General features: G+C 51.1%; 1 protein-coding gene across 2 annotated transcripts in view; it reads left to right on the top strand.

The window, feature by feature from the left end:
• SLX9 (SLX9 ribosome biogenesis factor) overlaps positions 1 to 20,892 on the top strand; it is a 112,835-nt gene that overhangs the window by 77,182 nt on the left and 14,761 nt on the right. Inside the window, exons 1-2 of one of the 2 annotated variants that reach the window (XM_073306967.2) lie at positions 13,339 to 15,154; positions 15,496 to 15,564. In XM_073306967.2, the coding sequence (XP_073163068.2) occupies positions 14,947 to 15,154; positions 15,496 to 15,564 (277 nt within the window). In that variant the 5' untranslated portion in view covers positions 13,339 to 14,946. Of the gene's footprint in view, positions 1 to 13,338; positions 15,155 to 15,495; positions 15,565 to 20,892 lie in introns of those variants that run through there. The other variant, XM_073306966.2, reaches the window with a different exon arrangement.

The following is a 20,892-nucleotide window of genomic DNA, read 5'->3' on the forward strand; positions in this document are numbered from 1 at the left end:
CATTTAGTGCAGCATGCTGACTGCGATCCCCCTACAGCTCCTTCAGCCTCTGGCCCCTCTGGCTCTAGTTCTCCTCTTGGCTGGAAGCAGGTGGAATTTGGTGGGTGTCTTTCAAATGTGGCTGGCCTCCCTCTTACAGTGTCAGGATGGCTTGAACATCCTTCCGGTGGCCCACACCACTCCTGGAAGCTGCAGTGTGCTTTTCAGAAGTTCAGCTAAGCACTTGCATGGCTGATCACTGTGTTGTCACACTCTTTCTTTTACTGTCACGTCCATCTAACTTAACTGGATACAGTTGCTCCTTTCCCCAGAGTGGGCGACTGCCCTGTTCTGCAGTGTGCAATCACAGCTGACACCTGTCGTTCTTGTATTCAGCTTCCACAGCCAGAATCCCATTGGCTCTGTTCCTGCTTTCCTCTCTGTCCAATGAAAGGGTGCAGGAGATGCTCGATAACTTTTCATAATCCTCCCGGGAGGCAACTGGGACTGCAGGCCCTGGACTATAGTCTCAGCTGCTCCCAGCTAGGGATATCCAGCTGCAAAAGAGCCAGATCGCTTCTTGGGATCTGTTCTTCTGTGTCCAGCCCTGTCATTAAGGGATCGCCGGCCACTTGCCGTTCTATCTGAATGGCATCTGAGCTTTGCTTACAGAATGCTCTCTGCACTTGCGCAGTCTCCAGAAGCAGCAGAGAGGATCCCTCATCCACTGCCCAGACTGCCCTATAGTCTAGGCCAATTTTTGTCACCACTGCGTTGACCTCTATATGTACACTGGGCATTGTCCTTTCTTATTGCAGTCTGCTGGCCTTGAAGCAACAGTCCTCCACTTTCTGATCTCTTTGGTCACAGCAAAACCATTTAAGCTCGGTTATTCTTTCTGACACTTGGTTAGTGTGGTGTTCATTTTGGTGCACCTCATCCTTATTTTGTTGCCATCTCCACTGACACAGCAGTATCCACAGACAGAATTGTGGCTCCGGAGACACTAGGGGACTCATATTTGAGTTGTCTGTAAGCCACGAAATGTGCCATCGAGCCACATTCTAGTCGTACACCCCCTGTTGCCGCTGTTCCTTAGAAAGATGGTGCCTGATGTACGATCTGAGCCTCTGCTATGTCAGAGAAGGGGTGTCTTGGCTTTAACCGGTATTTTTGATCTGGCTTTGTGATGAAATTATGAAGGAAACTCTCTTGATAGTTGGCTGTGCACAGTAACACAGCCAGGGCCCTGCCTTCACGCCTACTTGCTGGGGAAGCAATGCCAGCCGGGACTGGAAGGTTGGAGATTGGAGGTGTCCGGGCCACACCAGTGAGATCTGTAGGCCAGAGTTAATCATCGGGTCCAGCTTGTCTCAGTGACCATGGGAGCGCCCTGCTGCTGCCCAGTGTTCGGCCGGTGCAACGATTAGGGCATTGGCAGATGTCCAGAGGGTTGCCGCACCAGCACCCCAGGAGTTGCCAGCGAGCCTGTGGAGGAGTGGGACTCTTGACTGGATTTTGGTGTGTCTTCTCCACGTGTTGAGGAAAGGACAGGGAGTGGTCAAGCATTATCCCCAGATAAGTAGGGTACAGCTCAAAAGCAGTTGGTTGGTTGTTCCAAGGACCTGCGGCTGGCAATGAGCTAACCAAGTGGCGAAATGGAAACAAGATGGCACTGAATTTTAGTGCATTCGGTTTAAGTCGCCACTTCAAAAACTACTTGGCCACGGTGTCAAGGTCAGATGGCAGGCAGCTCTCCAGCTCCTCAAAGCTCTTTCTGGCGACTGCCAGGCAGAGGTTAGCAGTGCACAAAAACTTAGCTGCTGAGGCAGGTGGGCTGTGGGTGTGTGTGTATGTATATTAAAGGGCATCAATGCACGTAGAGCTCCCTGGGGAAGCCTCTTCTCTGTGTGACATGGGTGATGTGAACTTGAGGATCACGGTCCCGTTAGAAATCATCTGCCTGATAAACTCTTCAAGTCTTTTGTCTAGGACCATGGGGGATAATTTTAGGACTAGTCCATAGTGCCAGCTGTGTTGTATGCTGACAAAAGGTCAACCAAAATGGTGCTGACTCGGTGGCACCCTCAGTATAAGAGGTCTGTCTAATCACTTGATCCTGGGCACTATGGTCCAGTCAGAACCCTGCCTGGTAATGATATACATGTGGGGCAATTAAAGGCAATGGTCATTTAAGTACCAGTCTCTTGAGTGATGCTGATCTGAGCAATTGGGTGATAGTTTCTGGGTCATCGACCTTCCTTCCAGGCTTTAGAAGTGCCCCTACGTGTGACCTTGGACAGGCCTTGGGAGCCAGGCAGGCTCCCAGACAAGTACTAGAGACTCTTTGCAGACAGTTGCCCCAGGATGAGCTCATGCAATGCCGGAACTCTCCATGGATGTTGTCAAGTCCAGAAGCCTCGTAAGGCTTGGAAAAAGAAATGGCTGATTCCAGTTCCTCCTTAGTGAATGGCTGGGAGAAGCTGGAGGAGATAGATCGAATGTTTGAGAGCAGACAATACCTTCCAATCGTGATTTTTGTAATTTTTGGTCGGCTGTTGGCCACAAGTGGGCTGCCACAGCATTTTCTGAGACGCATGGTGCATTTAGGAGTCTCCTCCGCCTGAAGGCAATGAAGACTCCGGGTCCTACGGTTTGAGTACGCAAAGTCCAGACTTTCAATGCATTCATGCCACCTTTCCTGTCTCTTAACACTAAGACATTCCATTAGCATATTGGTGGCTGTTTTATCCCTTCAGGCGAAGCAGACTGCCTCTCCTTTGGGTAGAGGTCATCACAGATCCCTGCTGGGGTTATGTGCCCTGTGAAAACCACGTGGAATCGACTTTCTCGCCATGCTTAGGGAAGCCTCACCGAAGACCCTGTGAGCCAGGTTCCTGACATTAGCTACATGCCATGGCTCCCTGGCTCTGAGGGGTCTGTCTCTTTCTTCTCTGAGGCGGTTCCAATTGGCTCACCTCAAGTTCTGTCTCTTGGGTGTGTTCATCTCAGCCGCTGTAATCTCTAGCTCTGCTATTGCCATTAAGAGGGGACAATGCTGAGACTGTGGGTAGTTTCCAAGTGTTCACTTAGCGATTGAAAATGGACCCACCTCCAAAGGCGAAAACAAGAACCCCAATGGGCTGAATGGAAAGTAGGACACTGCTTGGAGTCACAACAGCAGGATAGGCCAAATCACTGAGTATTTTGCTATTAGGAGAATCCATGGGATGGCCGGAGTTTTTGGGAGGTGAACTGAAATCTTCACACACCTCTGCAGGATAAAGAACAAGAGGGAGTGGTGGGTATTGTCACTGTTCATAAGGGGCAGGAAACATTCATCAGCTTTGCACTGTTTACAAGTATTGAGGGGCTAGGTGGTGATGTCACCTTCCTTGGATTGTCCAAGTTCTTGAAATTTGAGACCAGGTTTCACACAAGTGCAAATCGGAGCGGTCAGCGATGAGTGACAGCTGCAGTCTGATAACCCCTGATCTCTGAGCTGGAATGGGTTTCTTGAAGCAATAAAATGTCTGTGATGATTAAGGTTAAGATTCTGTCATGGTTATTTCTAGTAAAAGTCACGGATGGGTCGTGGGCAATAAATAGAAATTCATGGAAGCCTGTGACCTGTCTGTGACTTCTGCTAAAAATAACGGGGGAGACTGGCAGCTCAAGGGCTGGCAGCTTAGAGCCCAGGATCTCTGCTACCCGCAGCAGCTCAGAGCTGCAGGGCTGGGGGTTCGGAGATCGAGGGCCCTCACTGCCCATGGCAGCTGACAGCTCGGGGGGGCCCTGTGGCGGGTCAGAGCTTAGGGGCCCCGCGATGGCTGACAGCTCCAGCTCGCTGCCTGGGACATGGGGCTGAAGCTGAAGTGGAAAATGTCCCGGAGGTCTCTGAAAGGCACGGAATCCGTGTCCTCGGTGACAAAATCTTAGCCTTAGTGATAATATTAGCAGTTAGCGGCCGGAGAACCTGACGCTTCGGGGCAGAGCTGCCCTCTGGATTCAGCTGTAAGATTGTTAAAGTCCCCATGACCCTTGTGGTCCCTTCTCACTCTCTGATGCTCTGGCGAGATGTCAGGCTTGGTCCCTCCCCTCCTGGGGGTTAATGGAAGATCCCAGCAGAGCTCCAGTCGCTGTATAGCTCTTCTCTTTGACGTTGCTGGGGCTGGGGGTGGACACAGTTGTCCACGGGGTTTATTTCCCATGAATCTTACAAGCATGTGGACAGGCGCCTTTCCCGACATGCTCTACAGACAAAGCACAGTGCGTGGACAACCCCAAATGGCCCCGTCCCAGGGCTTGACTTTATTAACAAAGGGAACACAGAGTTCAGCTAAAACCTTCTCCCAGGCTTTGCAACTCCTATGGGCCCACTCTGGTCTGCTCAGCCCAGACCCTAGGTCCTCTATCTAGAGAGCCCTTGCCCCCTTGTATGTCCATGTGCCTCACGCCACCAGCCTGTGCAGGAGTCACCGGGAGGGGGTGCGTGTCCAAGAAACCCCACCACTACGGCTAGGCCAGGAGAGATCTTTACGTATAGCAGAGGCAGGCAGCAATTCTGGGGCTTCTTTTTCATATCCTGTATTTATATAGAAGATCAATAATTTAATACAGACCAGGGGTCTCAAACTCGTGGGCCATCTGCAACCCGCGAGCCTCCCCACTGTGGCCCGCGGGGCTCCAGCAGTTTTGGGGCCGGGTCTCTCCCTTGGCCCCCCCCAGGTGCTCCCCCCAGGCGATTTAAAATGGCCCAGGGCCCCGGCAGCGCAGCGGAGCAGAATGGCCTCTGCCTGCTTGCTCCATGCGTCTGCCAGCCCCTTCCTGCAGCCCCGGGGTGGGGCTATGCCTCCACGTGGTGCCCCCGCCCCAAGCGCCCTGCGGCCAAAGGGAAGCTGCAGTGCTTACCTGGGGCTCCAAGCACGCGGAGACCCCCCGGCCCGTCCTGCCGTGGAGCCCTGGGTAAGCGCCGTACCCCCAACCCCCTCACAGAGCCTGCACCCCCTTCCCACACACTCCCTCCCATCCTCCCAAACTCCCTCCCAGAGCCTGCACCCCAATCCCCTACCCCAGACCTCCTCCCCCACCCAAACTCCCTCCCAGAGCCTTAGGCAGGTGGGGGGCAGAGTTTTGGGGGGTGGGTTCTGGGCGGCATGAGTGACATTATTGGCCCGCTGAGAGGATTTGACGACTGGCACGGGCCCTAGGGTAAATTGAGTTTGAGACCCTTGTTCCAGGCTATTAAAAAGAAGCCCCAGAATTGCGGCTTTTATATCTGCTTCATGCTGAATACAGATACCCAGTGAGGAAAATCTGTCTGGCGGGGCGGTAGGGAGGCCAGAATTTGGAAAGCCACCTGCTGGCTTCTGGAGAGTGACCACATTTCCCTATGCTGAGTACGGGACACCTGGTAAAATTACTCGTATTCAAGCGAGTTGAATGGCCATTAATCAGAACTATGCAGTACAAATGTTCAAATTAACATCAAGTTGACTTGAACCCCTGTTAAAAAGAAATACTGCGTAGTTGGATTATTTTCATTTACCTTATCTTTAAGGCTTCAGGGTTCACACGAGGAAGGGTGACACACACACGCACATACACATAGGGAGAGGTTGCACATCCACACTCCCATACACCTCTCTCACTCGGGACGGGGGGGGCGGTGACTGGCTGACCCAACCCTCCCTGCCTGGGGCTTTCCGCCCTCCATGCCTGGCTGGGCCCCTGGGATGGACCCGCCTCCCCTGGTACCTGGTGCCGTGTGTCCCTGAGGCAACATATGGTGCGGGGGGACAGTGAGGGCAGGAAGGAGCCTGCCAGCCAGGCTGTTGGTGAGCTCAGCGCCCTGACCAGGGTCTGGTTCTCCGCACAGTGCTGGGAGCGGGACGCACCTTGCCGGGGGGTATGGAGGAGCAGCGGGGGTGAAGGGGCAAAGCAGGGAGAGACCGGCGAGAGGGGGAGCCTGTGAAGGGCCGATGGGCGGGCAGCCGAGGCGTCGTGCCGGAGCCAGCCGGAAACGGGACGGGGGGGCCCTGTTGGCCGAGAGCTGACACGCAGCGGGGGCTGCGCTGACGGACCAGCAGAGGGAGCAGCTGGCCCCGTGCACTGCAGCTTTGCCCCACCAGTACTGATCGGGCGCAGGGGGGGACAGAAAATACAGGACAATTTGCCTGTTTTTAAGAAAAAGTTGGGACACCTGTGGCGGGGGGGGGGGGGGGGGCTTACATACTTTAAAAATGGGACATCTGGTCACCCTATGGCTTCTGCGACTTCTTCAAACTAACCCTCCCACCCCCCTGGTCTTTGTCTGGGTGTAGGCACTCTCGTTGTCATGGCTGTGGTGACTTCTGGGGACGGAGGGATGAAGGAGATCTCCAGTGACACATGGATTGCATGAAATGTGGCCAATACAGAAATGGCCAGCGAGCCAGCAATGCCTTGTCTAGCTGATGGGTAGGGGCAGGTTTAGCCACCTCCTTATGACGGTGATCATAGAATCATAGACTATCAGGCTTGGAACGGACCTCAGGCGGTCATCTAGTCCAACCTCCTGCTCAAAGCAGGACCAATCCCCAGTTATTGCCCCAGATCCCTAAGTGACCCTCTCAAGGATTGAACTCGCAATCCTAGGTTTAGCAGGCCAATGCTCAAACCGCTGAGCTATCCACCCCCAAAATACTTACTATAGTACATATATGTACTATATGTGATCTTACTAATAACTTTCCAGCTAGCTTATTTGTAACTTTATTGCTAATTATTTTTCTAGGAAGCGAAGAGAATGTTTGTTTGTTAATTTTGCTGCATTTGTAGCCATTCCTGGGACATGCAGGAGGTTGTGGTGTGGATGCCTTGCCCCGTCCCTCTCTCCCGTTTAGAAACGTTTCAATTAAAGGGACACCAAACAAGTTTAAAACAATGCTTTAGAATTAAAAGAAAATACCCTCTGCTGCTCAACCCCGTCTTAAACGTGATGCATGTGTACGGCGTTTGTAGGGGAAAGTAGCTTTTCCCAGAAGGTTTATATTCCAGTTATATGACTGGCGCTGAAATTAACACATCTGTTAGTGTTCGGCTTCCATTTGCCATGGTGCCCTGTTGTGCCAAAATAATAGTGTGTTTGTGCAGCAGCAGTGTGGATGACGTATCCTCAGCCGAGTTCTGGGGAGAGCAGTTGTTAAATCACTGCTCCTGCAGAAAGGGGGGCTATGCTCTGCTCGTTGGCTTTGCATGGTATTCAGAGCTCTCCGGTTGGGTTACTTTGTAACAGTGTCAACGATAACCGTTTTTACCATGAGCAGCCTGGTATTTGCTCTGTTACTGTCCCAGTTCCTGGAGTCATGGGGTTTGGTGCAAATCTGTTTTCTTTCCTTCTCTTAAGTAAATTTCTAGCCCTCATGTCTGGGGGGAGAGTTTGAAAACATGATCTGAGTGGCTCAAAACCAAACAGAGAACCCAAAAGCTATGAATAGTTTTTAAGCTAATCTTGTGATCGTTTGGGGCCTGACTTGTGCTATTTGAGTGCTTGGGGTGGGCAGTATGGAGATAACCGCAACTGCAAGGTAAAATAGCTTTTTCGTCTGCAGCGCGTGACAGGGTCCCTTCGCTGGAGAAGTGCAGCCCTCAGAAATACAGGAATGGAATGGAAAATGCGGCTTGTCTCATCTGTCCTGAAAGCAGCATCTGGAGAGATGCAGAGAGTAGCAAGCCTTTTGTGTGTTTACAGTTAAAATGTTCCCGACTGCTTAGATCCCATAGAAAGGCACCTCCCCACTAACAGGAGTAAATGTCAAGGTTATAAAATGTAACTTGCACACAATTAATGTTAGTAGGTGTATGCTAACTTTGTTCTCTGACCAAGGTTTTAAGGGCTAATTTCACTAGATCGTGTCTAGAAGGAAAAAAGAAACCCAAACCCTCTGGATTTCACTCAATAACATAAGTACAATGGAGCAGGAGTTTGTCTTGGTCTCTCAGAGGTGCCTGTGAGCCGACAGAAAATAAAAGCCATGCTGGGAGAGCATAGGCTGTAATTAAACCGGCGGAGGAATTTATTGTCTGGAACGTTTCTCAGCTGCCAGTTGCTTTGTGCATGTTGGAAAAGCGTCGGCCGCTTTTTCCTTCGGATGTCGTGATGTTGGAGGAAGAGGCGTGTGAGCCGCTGTGCTGTGCCATAGCCCGGGAGCGCCTGCAGATTGCCATCCTGGGATCGTGGTGGCAGCTGGCCAGAAGCAAGCTGTGTAACTTGCGTTGCGTGGGGCACATTGTGGGGGCCCTTGGTTTGAATGTGGAGATGAGTCAGACCCAAGGCTGCAGCAGAAGATTCTGGCAACAGCAGTCCCTGAAGTCTTGTTTCTGCACTGAAGAACAAGCCAACTATGGGTCTCTCTGTGGGCCCATGTAGTTCTTGGGCCCCTCCTGCATCCGTGCATCCTGGAGTGAGACTCCAACATTGCTCAGGTTTCCCGAGAGGCAGGGTCTAGTAGCACCCGCTATCTAGACGGCGTGACGTACTGTTATGCCATCCGCTGTTCGCTTGCTCCTCGTTCATGGTGTTGGGTCTTGTGCTGAAGTTTCCAGGCTTAGCTTTGCCTGAGGGAGAGAGATTTTATTGTTGAAGTCTGAGCACCTCTTTTCAACAACCTCTGATTTGAATGAAGATGGAAAGACCCAGCAAACCCTGATTTCAGGAATGGGGAGAGACTGGGAGGGTGCCCCAGAATTGAGGAGGGAGGAGACAGAGAAATGAGCACCTGTAGGGTGGGGGAAAGACCTTGGAGAAGAGAGATGTGGGACCCTTCATATGGCCGCTATGTGTGGGGAGCCCAGAAGAGAGGGGGCAGCTCTGCTCCAGAAGGTTGTGGAGTGGGGGGGGGGAGAGAGAGAACAGGGCGACTCTCCCCTCTGCCTGCCACCAAACCCTACAGGAGAGTGGCAGACCAAGCAGCTCTTTGTTCCTTACTTGTCTTCGGCAAGAAGCCGATCACTTGCTGGGGAATGGTGTACAGGCGGGGTGTAGTGGGAAGGAGGTTCCTGGGGTCTGATAGGGTACCCCTGGCGGTCTGGAGAATCTTCCAAACTCCTCGAAGCTTATCCAAAGCCCAACTCTTCAGTCCTGGATTTGAGCTGCTCACTAACATACGTGCACACTCAACTCCCCGGGGATCAGGTGGAGAACTGGCCCTGAAGACTTTCTGTGGCTTGGCATGCCCATGTGTGCCAGGTGTCCTGGGGGTGGGCATGGTGGGAATACAGAGGGGACTAGATAGAGCTAAATGCTGGCTAGGGCCAAGCTTGGTTTGGCAGGATACAAAGGAGTAAGTCCGAGCTTCTGAGCATGCTCCCCATGAGCAGATAGAGACACACCCCTTGTGATTCCCCTCGCCCTGCCTGCTTTTACCCCGGGCACCACAGCATCCACACCCAAAGGAAGCCGTTTTGGGGAGCGGGCGTGTGAGCGCGGTAGTGTGACCTGCGTGGGGCGGTGAGGGGTTGGGGGAAGCTGTCCCGCTCTGGTGCTGGAGAGACGGTGCAGCAGAGTTGGGCTGAATGCCTCTGCTGCGTACACAGACTCGTACCTCCCTGCGCTGTCCCCCCCAGTGTTCACTCTACATGTGCACAGCGGACTCCACATCCCCCTTTCTGAAATGGGGAGGAAGAGGAAACCTGTATCCGAAGAACAACGTGTGACTGGAATGAAATAGCCACACAGGACAAGAACAAGCAGCCCTATGAAGGGCCAGGCAGACTGCCCAAACCAGCAGCTTGTGTCAGGGGTTTATTCTGCCCTTGTAAGACAGTCAGCTACTCGTCCTTGGACTTCCTTGAATTCTCAGGATCTTCTGTAACCCTCCAGGAATGCAGGAGGCTGTCTGTCTCTGGTGGGAATCTCCTAGCAGGGAGAGGATCCGAAGGGGACATGGCAGTGTGGGCAGCGGGCTGTTGCTCACAGGGTCAGTCTCAAGACAGTGACGGGGGCACTGGAGGTCCGCCTGGTGATGCAACAAGACTATGCCAGTTCTGACAGACGATTCCTGCTGGCACAGCAGGATTGAGGGCTTCTGGCACATCCCTGCGTTCTCCCCTCTTTTTGTGAATCTTTTCTCCAGATGTGATCTCCTGAAGTCAGAGCTGCCACGGGTTTGACTCTGTGGAGCCTGTCCCAGTCCCTCTTCTCACACCCCATAGAGATCAGAGCTCCAGCACACCAGGGGTGGGGTGAATACAAGGCTGTCTCGTCTGCTTGTTCTGTGCCCTGGTGGTCATGCTGAACATTCACCATTCACTGCACAGGTGCTGAGGTGGGGACAGTGTGCAGGAGAGAGGTTGCAGCTGTTTCAGTGAAGTAAACCTAGAGACATGTTCCCCCGTCTCTCCAGCCCCCCCAAATGCCTTGGCATCCAGCAGAAGAGGACAGCCCCAGCTGACAATAGCCCTGCCTCATTCACTGCCTGTCCCGCGTGTAAATGACTCTCGTGAGCTCTGGCCTGCACAGGGCAGCACGCAGGAATAGAAGACGCTACACGTGGCCAGATAAAGTGACAGAAAAATGTTGTATTTTATTATATTTTAATTGTTTGTACCTGCCCATGCAGCCTTTAACACTGGCAGTTCCTGGCTTGTGTCTGGATCTGTGAGACGTTGACACCTGATCGCTCTTCGAATACAACGTAGGTTCAGGGAGTATTAACACTGACCGGGCTCAGCATGTGTGAGACACACACACGTGCGCGCCCTGCTCGGAGGAGCCCCGCCCACACCAATTCACGGCAGGCACAAAGTGCGTGCATGGCTCAGAGGATGGCTTCCCGGGTCCCTGTCCTGCCTTCAGTTCAGCATAAACAGACAATTTCTCCTGTGGACATTACTGGCTCCATGTGGGCTCAAGGGTCCAGCTTCAGGCGGGGGCCCTGCAGTTTAAATTCCTGCTAATCACAAACTGCATACAGAGCGTGTAGTGGGATGGAGTTACCATTGCGGCTGGACCCCTCCCTGCTGTGTGACCTGGCTGTGGTGGTTTAGCTCTGGGATCTACCGGGGCGCTAATACAGTGGGCTTCCTTCTGTTTCTGTCTAATTAAGGTATTTACATTTCAGGATAAAAAGCCTCAGCACTTTAGAGAGACTTTGCTCTCTGCCCATTGGGTTATTCTCTCCCCAGTCTGTGAGTAATTTCCTGTTGGGTCTTTGTGCAGGGAGCCCTATAATTCTGCCTGGTTCAAGGTTGTGCCAAGCAGGCAGCTTTTGCATTTCCTTAAATATTCTGCTTCAGTTTGGCAAAAATCAATCCATATCTGAATTACTGTTATTACTAGAGCTAGCCAGCTGGTTGTGGTCTTTCTCATTAGCAGATCATACCAGGCACTGTTTTCCAGTGAAGTAATGAACATGTTTTCAGACAGGAAAAAACCACCGCTGGAATACAGAACCGTTCAGTCAGTATTAGCCAGCAATGAATGTTAAGTGCATGTTTGTCAAGTCTGGGCAGTTGTTCAGCAATTGTTGGGATATGTTTTATTATTCACATGCCATCCTGTGCTAGTGATTCACTCTTGCTTCCCTAGTGCTGCAGTCCCAAGTATTTAGTGCAAGGAAGCAGTGTCTGGAAATCAGTCAGTGGGAGCATAAGTAGGTGAAACCACAGATCAAGGCCTCAATCCTGTAGGAATATTCACATGCTTGGCTTTATGCACGTAGGCAGCCCCACAAAAGCCGGTGGGGCTATTCATGTGCTTTAGTCACATGCTGAACTTTAGTGTGTAGATGTCCAGGGGCTAAATGTGTACCCAGAAATGAACACGGTGCGCTTTTTGACTGTCTGTACCCTTATGTTCATCCTTTTTACAAGACTGTGATAAATTTTGTACAAAGTACGCTATGTGAGGTATCATTTGAAAACTCATAATCTGCTGAACATTGTTGTCTTGGTAAAATATGTGCGGCAACTTTGTATGTAAAGTTATAAAATTTTACTGTAGAAGTCATGTTCCAAGTCTAGGGAAACAGCTTTAAACCAGTTCCCCAGAGACAAAAGGCTAGCCAGCACCTCGGCCACGTGTCAGAATAATCAAATGGAGTATCACCTGGTTAAGCGGCCATTCTTTGTCAGAAAAAAGGGTGTGAGCGAGAATTTAACATGTTGGCAAAGAAACAGCTGGAGGTTCCCATCCCACAGGCTTGCTGTCACCTGAACCCCAACAGGAGATGATTCTTAAAGAAGAGAAATGCTGTAAGAAAGGAGAGCAGACTCCTCAGATTACCTCTCTCCCCTCATTTCTACTCATGGTATCAACAACACTTGAAAGACAAAGAAAGCGTCATTGAACTGGGGGAAGGGTTCTGGCTGAAAGAATCCAGCCAGACTGCTGTAAGCATGTGATGAGAGAAACCTTTTTGCTTTGAATTCAGTTAACTCTTTAAGTAAGGTATTAGTCTGCATTTTACCTTTTTTATTTCTTTGTAACCAATTCTGACTTTTGTGCCTCATTACTTGTAATCCCTTAAAATCTAACTTTCTGTAGTTAAACTTCTTTTATTGTTTTATCTAAGCCAGTATGTGTTTGTACTGAAGTGTTTGGGAAACTTCATTTGAGATAACGGGGTTTGTGCATATAATTTTCTATTAATGAAATGATAGACTTTCAGGGTCGTCAGGAAGGAAAGAGTTGGGCAGTACAATACACGCATTTCTGGGGACCAGTCTGGGACTGGGAAGTTGCTGGTGTCACTTTGCAATGTAAGGAGTGGCTAGCTAGAACATGCGCAGATAACTCAGCTGGGAATGATTTACTTGCTGGAGGCTGTGTGGGAGCGGGCCAGGAGTGGTTGTTCTCGCAGCGGAGGAGTGTAAAAGGCACCCCAGGTTGGAGAATGGAGGGAACACAGCTGTTCAGCAGTCCAGATTGTACCCAGGGGAATGTCACAGCTTTATCGGGTGTTTTAGTCAAGAGACAAAGACATTGATGTTAACTTCTTCAGCCATGACAAATACCACCGTATGATCCTAACCACAGTGAACACACGGCAGTGTCCAGAGAGGGCTTTATTTCTCAGCCTTCGGTTACTGCAGTGAATGCAACGGGGGGTTTTGGTTTGTGTTTTAGCCACAGGAAAATGGAATTTGGAAACAAAAAATTGATCTAATTGAAGCCTGATTTAAGTTGTCAAAGTCTGAAATACGAAAACAGTTATTTCCTCTTTCTATAGAAGCCTGGTTTTATTTTTAAAGTCTAGCCCCTGTTGGAAAGCCTTGATAGAAAAAGGTATCGTTACATTCTGTACATTACATTATAACATTTTGTTTAAAATTATATCCCTGCCTTAGAATTCGACAGGATGGTTTAAACAAAACCGCAGCAACACTGTCTTCTGGTGAATTGTATCGGCTTTCAGAGGATTGTTGACAGAACCCTACTACGTTTCTGTGAAATCCTGTTGCTTTGATCCATCTTTGGGGAAAGAGGGAGGTTGTAAATCTCCTGTTATATATTTGTTCCACGTTTAAGAATAGTTCCTCTACATGGGAGAGGCAGCAAACACTTCCAAAGCAAATAACTCATCAGCACGCCAAGTTCTTCCTCCGTCAACATTCCCAGGGCTAAGTTCCATCCTGGGACAGACCTGCATGGTAGCTGGTTTTGTGGGAAATTGATTGCAGTCAGGTTTTCCTTTCTTACCATAAGGTAAAATTCTCCAGTCCCTGTAATAGACAGCACTTGAGATGGTTTTGTTTTCTGCAGTACTAGACTTCAAAATGCAGACTTTCATTTTCAGCTGGATGACTGGCTGTTGGCCTCACTCTTCGGCACACAGATTATTGTTCTTAATTAGTGCCTCGGTGCCGCCACCAAGATCCTATTGCCCTAGACTCCGAGTGAGAGGCAGCCCCTTTCCCAAAGAGCTCGCAGTGTAACCGGAGAAGACAGACAAGGCTGGGGGGAGGGAAACAGGCACTCAGAGGTAAGCAACTGGTCCAAGGTCACGCAGCAGGTCCATGATAGAGATGGGAATCGAACAAGGTCTCCGGACTCCCAGTCCAGTGGCACAGCCAGCGGGCCATGCTGCCTTCTCAGTCTAAATGTATCGATAGATCCTTTTGGTAGGGTCCGGCCAGCACAAGCAGGGAGTGTGTTTCTAGGGGATTATTACACTTCTGGCCCTCTCAAGTCATCTTGCAAATTCATTTTTTGCCATGCTACCTAATGTGTGTCATAACTCTGAGCAGTGGATAAACCTGTGTTTGTAATGTGCTGCCCCCCCTCCCTAGCTCATGTTTGTTCCCTATAGTACACTACTGAGCGCTTAGTCCAGTCTAAGATTGGATGTCTCAGGAAATAGGGCTTCCACCCTTCCCTTGGAGACTTTAATGCCTCAGCAGTAGTAGACTTTGCTTTAAGGAAGTCTTCTTGCTTGCCAACCTCAGTTTCCCCTCTGAATGAATCCCATTGCTGTTCATTATACCCTTCTGGCAGTCCTAGACCTTTCCTCTCCTCCCTTCTTGTTTATGCTCTTCAAATGCTTACACATCGTTTTCATGCTTCCCCATTTAGCCAAGCTAAGTCTGAGTCTGCAGCGTTTCCTTATGAGTGAGTCCTTGTAGCCTGGTCATCACGTCTCTGAATAACTTGTTGAGCTCTTCCTGGGGTTTGAAGGCGACACTAACTAGGTGCAGTCTCAGGTGCCTCTGTCTGCACAGTCCCTCTTGCTGCTGCATCTTACTAGAGGCTCGTTTGTGGTTTGCTGTTCACATCCCTGAAGGTCTCTTCAGCGCTGCTGCTTCGTCAGTGTCTCTGCCCTTTGGCTGTGTGTCGCCCCCATTGGCTTTCCCCCGCCTATCAGTTTGTATATTTCCAGTTCTGAAACTAAGGTTCTAGGTCCCTTGCAATCTGTCCTTACTGGTCTTTGTGACCCCTCCCAATTAGTAACCCTCTGTTCACATGCTTTTTCTAGACCATGAGTGCAAATGCGAAGTAAAGCCGGGCCTAAGCCGGACCCTGGTGGCGATCCTACTCGACACCGCTGCACCCATTGGTACCGGCCGGCGGCAGGCAAAGTGCTCAGCACACACAATTGGGTCAAGGGTTCACCAGAGTTCTCTTCCCAGGTGGGCCCCGAAGAAGGGCTGGATTGTCATCGCTACCAGTGTGCTGCGCTCCTGAGAACCCCAGATGGTGGGTGCTCAGCACTAGAAAATATGGCCCTATGCTTTTTTGAAACTGTGACCCTCACTGATACTCTCTCCTTCAGTCAGGTCCATTCAAACCAGTTGTAATGAATTTTTGAATGATGGTTTCACAGGATGCTGTATTGCCACCCACCAGCACCCAGCCTCTCCAGCTTCCTTAATTACACACATGGCAAAGGATGAGCAGAACTCTTATTGCAGATTGTCTGGCCTGTTACGTTTGAGTACACCCTTGGCACCATGGATGCCACCTCCCGGGGGGCGAGCTGGCAAAGCCGCGCAGGGAAGCACCACTCAGACTGCCTGCCGTGTGTTTTTATTTTTCAGGTGTAGAAGAAAAACCACTTCTGTCAAAAAGAGAAAAAATGAAGCTGAGAAAAGACAGGTGGCTGCAGAGTAAGTATTCCCTCGATAAGATCACACTGTCGGGGTGGTGGCCTCATCAGAGGGCCAGTAGAAGCCCTGCATTGCACTGCTTCCTAAACAACGTACGTGCCACGTGTAGCAGACTGTACTGGCCCTTTGAGGTTTAGAAAGTGAAACCGCGTGAGCCCAAGAATGACCCCGGGGGCCAGGCAGGTGCAGTCGCTGAGGGAGAGGAAGCGGACTCAGGGAGGCGCTGTGTGGCTTGGGGAAAACCCTGACTGCTGATTCCGCTCTGAGGGCGGGAGGCTGGAGCTCCGCCACAGGGTGGGTGGGAAGCCCCCTCCTCTCTCCCAGTTCGGGGACAAGGCTGGCTGGAGATAATTCCCAGCTATGCTCTCCCTGTCCCGAAGAGCAGTGAGTGCTGGGAAATGCTGTCTTCCCGAGAGTCCTACATGGCGTACGTGGAAAATATGGGACTACAAAACCTCTGGTTTTCCCCAGCCCTGGAGAACCCTGGGAGGAGTTAAGTTTGCTGTGGGTCTCTCCTAGAAGCTCAGAGGCATGAGGTCCCTTGCTGGCAGCTCTACTTTTTGCTGCGTTTGGCCTGTCATGCCACAGCACTTTAAACGCCAGGCTGCAGTGTTCTAGTAGGAACACTGCTCTCCTTGGCACTCGGCTGTACACTCTAACACAGGGGTGGGCAAGCTACGGCCCACGGGCCACACCGCCAGCCAGTTTAATCCAGCCCTTGAGCTCCCGCTGGGGAGTGGGGTTGGGGGCCACGCTGCGTGCACATGCCACCACACCACACCGTGCAGCTCCCGGAATCAGCGGCATGTGCCCCCTCCGGCTCCTACGTTTAGGGGCAGCCAGGGGGCTCCATGCTCTGCCCCTACCCCAAGCGCCACCCCTGCAGTTCCCATTGGAATGGGAGCTGCAGGGACAGCTCCTGGAGGCAGGGCAGTGCGCAGAGGCGCCTGGCCGCACCTCTGCGTAGGAGCCAGAGGGGGTACATATTGCTTCCGGGGGCTGCTTGAGGTAAGCACCGCCCGGAGCCTGCACCGCCCGGAGCCTGCACCACACGGAGCCCCTTCCATGCCCCAACCCCAGCCCTGATCCCCTTCCCACCCTTTGAACCCCTTGATCCCAGCCCAGAGCAACCTCCTGCACCCCAAACCCCTCATCCCCAGCCCCACCCCAGAGCCCGCACCCCCAGCCAGAGCCCTCACCCCCCCATGTCCCAACCCACTGCCCCAGCTCTGATTCCCTTCCTGCCCTCCGAACCCCTCAGTCCCAACCTGGAGCACCCTCCTACACCCCAAATCCCTCATCCCCAACCCTACCCCAGAGCCTGCACCTCCAGCCGGAGCCCTCACTCCCACCCCTGCAACCCAACCGCCTACCCCAGCCCAGAGCCCCCTCCCGCACCCTGAACTCATTTCTGGCCCCACCCCAGAGCCCGCACTCCCTCCTGTGCCCCAATCCCAATTTTGTGAGCATTCATGGCCTGCCATACAATTTTCATACCCTCGGGCCAAAAAAGTTTGCCTACCCCTGCTCTAACAGGCTTCACCTTAGCCCTAGCTGGGAGAGATCTGCATCATTCTCCTGCATGACCTGAGTTGTCCAGACGCTGGGCTGTGTGACGTCATCCCAGCAACGGGACCAGGAAGTGCCTGTGAATGGGTGACGTCAGCCCCAGGGGACATCAGCTGCAGCCCTTCCTGGCTCAGCAGGGGCAATGGCTTGCTCTGGTCAGTGAAGCCTCTGCAGGGTTTTTCCACGTTTAAGCTCTTTTTGTTGTTTAGCTGGATGGGATTTTGGCAGCGTCGATTCTTTCCAGATAAGCAACGAGGTGTTTGTCTTGCTTTCCCTGCGCCCCCCGGAACTCTCAGGGGGGTTTGTCGGCTGGCTGGCTGGCTGTTGGGGTTACTGGCAGAGGGGACTTTACATGCAGCCCCTGCTCCCAGGATCCCTGGTTTTGTGGGAGGGGGGTTCAAGGGAAGGGGAGGGAGGGGGGTTCCTATGAGCAACCAAGGAGTCACTCTTGAGTCAGGTGCACGCACGGTTCCTCCCCTCTTTGCCCCCCCCAGCAATTGATGGTAGATTCCATGCAGGTGGCCCATGGCTATCTCTGCCTTTGCACGTCCCAGACGCTCTCTGTAAGCTCGACTGAGACAGCCCATGACTTCCCTGGTGCATGTGGTAATGCTCCGGGTCCTGGGGGAAGGCGAGATCTACGGAGTGGGCTGGTTTCCATGGTACACGAAATCCACCTGGTCCTGCGGGTACAAAGGGAACAAAGTAACAACCGCCAAGCTCCAGCAATGTGGGACATCTGCCAGCATCCTGGGTGCCTTGAATCCGGTTCTTATTGGGGCGAAACCCAGAGACATCCCCAGTAGCCCTAACATCCTCACTGCAGTCTCCATGCTCAGACAGCTCACCTTCTCTGTAGCATCTGACACAGTCATGGGACTTGGAATTGCCAGGCTGGATCAGGCCCAGGGTCCAGCTAGCCCAGTCTCTGGCTTCTGAGAGTGGCCAACACCAGAGCCTTCAGGGGAAGGTGCAATAAACACCACAACAGGCAGATGATCCTCATGCAGGTTTCGTCCAAATCTCTGCTAGTCAGAGAGAGGCTTAAAGCCTCGAGCATGAGATTTTAAATCCCTTCCAAAATTTGTCAGAATTAATTAGAAACCTGGATATTCGTGTTTTTCCATATAAATGTTCAATTTCTTTTAACCTTGCAGAATTTTTGGCCTCACTGACATCCTGTGTCAGTGAGTTCCAGAGTTTCATTATGTGTTGTATGAAAAAGGGGATAAAAGAAAATCACGGTGCCCCCTCTGCTGCTAAAAGCAAAGGGAAAACTCTCTCTGCCTTGTGTGAGCAGCACTCCCCAGGGTTTGAGGTAGGAAAGTCAAGCACTCAAAAGTGCAGAAATGCCAGAATTAAAGCTGACTATGCAAACTTAATTTGGCCCCTTTGTGTGTCTATGGTATGGTCCTTCCCAACGTCACACAGCAAGCCTGTAATGGAGCCAAGAATGTGTCATTTTCTGTCTTCTTACTCGGAAACTAAGCTGTTTCTACTCAGACTTCCCAGAAAACTTCCCTGGAGGGTGGAAACCAGAAGTATGGACCTTTAACCCCAAAGGTAAATGTTTTATGAAGAAGTTCTAAACAACAGAAAAGGGCCCTTGCGAAGGGAAACTCTTAAACAACCTTAAAGTCGCCAAAGCCCCAGGCTTCCCTTCTGGCCCACCAAGCTTTTAAAGGGACAATGCCAGCCTGCAAATCACATGTGCCTGAAAACTAAACACCTGTTAATGCTACAAGAATCCTCTAAGATCACTAGAACTGAAGTCAGCAACAGTTCATGCCTTGCGTGATGTCTTTTAACAAGAGAGAGTCTCACCAGCTGAAAAGACCCATTGTAAACATCAGCAGAGAAGCAGAAAAACTCGTATTAAAATATAGGGAGTTTTAAAAATAATAATCCTAATATAATGTTTTAAAAGTGCTGGATGAGAAAATGGAATTAACCCAAAAATAGGAAATTGACTGTGACTCTACCTGGAGATCTCGCAAAATGCTCAATCGATGATAAGAGACTACAGCTTGGTCTACACTAAGATTAAGTCGGCATAACTAAAAATCCACCCCCCTGAGCGGCGTAGTTAAGGGTTTCTCCCATTGGCATAGCTAGTGTCTCCACTGAAAGGCTGCAGCTGCACTGCCGTAGCATGTTAAGTGTAGGCAGGCCCTAATAATTTGCTCCTTCTCCTCAAACCACTCACCACACAAAGGGCCGGTTGCCTCCAGGACACAATCGACTTCCTCTAGAAACTCCGCAACATTAACAACCTCCCTCAGAACACCACCCTTGGCACCATGGATGCCACCTCCCTATACACCAACATCCCTCATTGTGTGGGGTTGCAGCCTGCTTCAGACATCTACAAGACAATGGACAATGCTCAGATCTCCACCCCAAACACCTTGCCAAACTCATCCATTTCATCCTCGCCCAGAACAATGATACATTCAACAACAAACCGTGGGAACAGCCCTGGGTACTAGGATGGCTCCCCAATATGCCAGCATCTTCACGGGCCACCTTGAGGAAGAATGTCTTCACCTTGAGGAAGAATGTCTTGAAGAACAGACCACAAAACCACTGAATACCAGAGATACCTCAATGATACTTTCATCCTCTGGACAGACGATTTAAACTCCCTTATAGATTTCCTCCACAACTTTAAACCCACCATCCTTCCCTCCAGCTCTTTCTAGAGCAGTCCTACACCAGTATCAGCTTTCCAGAAACCATGATCAACTTCAGCCACAGAATCCTACTGTCAGCTATATGCAAGAATCTCACAGATCATCACATGGACCTTCACGGATCCAATAACCACCCCAAACACACAGGCACACAGAATATGCTCCAAAGAGAAAGTCCAGGTAAACACCTTTAACATGCTTAAAGCTGCCTTCACCAAACAAGACCCTCACATTAGTGAAGTAGATCATATCATGGAATGGGCCACCCACATACCCCGAGAGCACCTGCCTCAGTACAGGAAAAACAGCAACCCATTGACTGCATACCCCTAGTTATCACCTGTCACCCCATATGGGTTCCAGTGTGACAGGTGATAACTAGGTGTATGCACTGTATTGGTGACAGGTGATAACTAGGCGTATGCAGTCAATGGGTGGTTGTTTTTCCTGTATTGAGGCAGGTTCTTTCGGGGTATCATCAAACAACTACAACCCATACTTGATGGGGACCCCATCCTGAAAGAAATCTTTCCTGAACCCCCTCTTCTGGCTGTTAAACACCCACCCCCCCGCGCCTCACCAAGCTCATCATTAGAAGCAAGCTCCCCACAGACCAAGACACACAACTCAAAGAGACACCAGACCCTGCCAGAACAAAAGATGTCAAATCTGCAGACATCACTGCTACAATGGTCAACACCCCTGTGATGAGTTGGGTCACAGAGACCCCTTTGGGACTGCCACCTGATGTGCCTGGACTGCCTCTGAGCCTGTTTTCCCTGCCAGCTTGGGACTTCAGTGCCCTGCCTTGTTTGAGCCAGACACGCTTGCCTGCTACAAACACAGACCCAAGTCTGAACCACGTCCCCCACAAGCTGCAGGCTTACCTGAAAACAGCTTTAGAAGTGCTCCTGTCTCCAGCACTCAGATACCCAACTCCCAATGGGGTCCAAACCCCAAATAAATCCATTTTACCCTGTATAAAGCTTACACAGGGTAAACTCATAAATTGTTCGCCCTCTATAGCACGGATAGAGAGATATGCACAGCTGTTTGCCCCCCTCCC

Source organism: Lepidochelys kempii, chromosome 11 (assembly GCF_965140285.1).
Source record: "Lepidochelys kempii isolate rLepKem1 chromosome 11, rLepKem1.hap1, whole genome shotgun sequence".
NCBI classification, from domain to species: Eukaryota; Metazoa; Chordata; order Testudines; family Cheloniidae; genus Lepidochelys; species Lepidochelys kempii.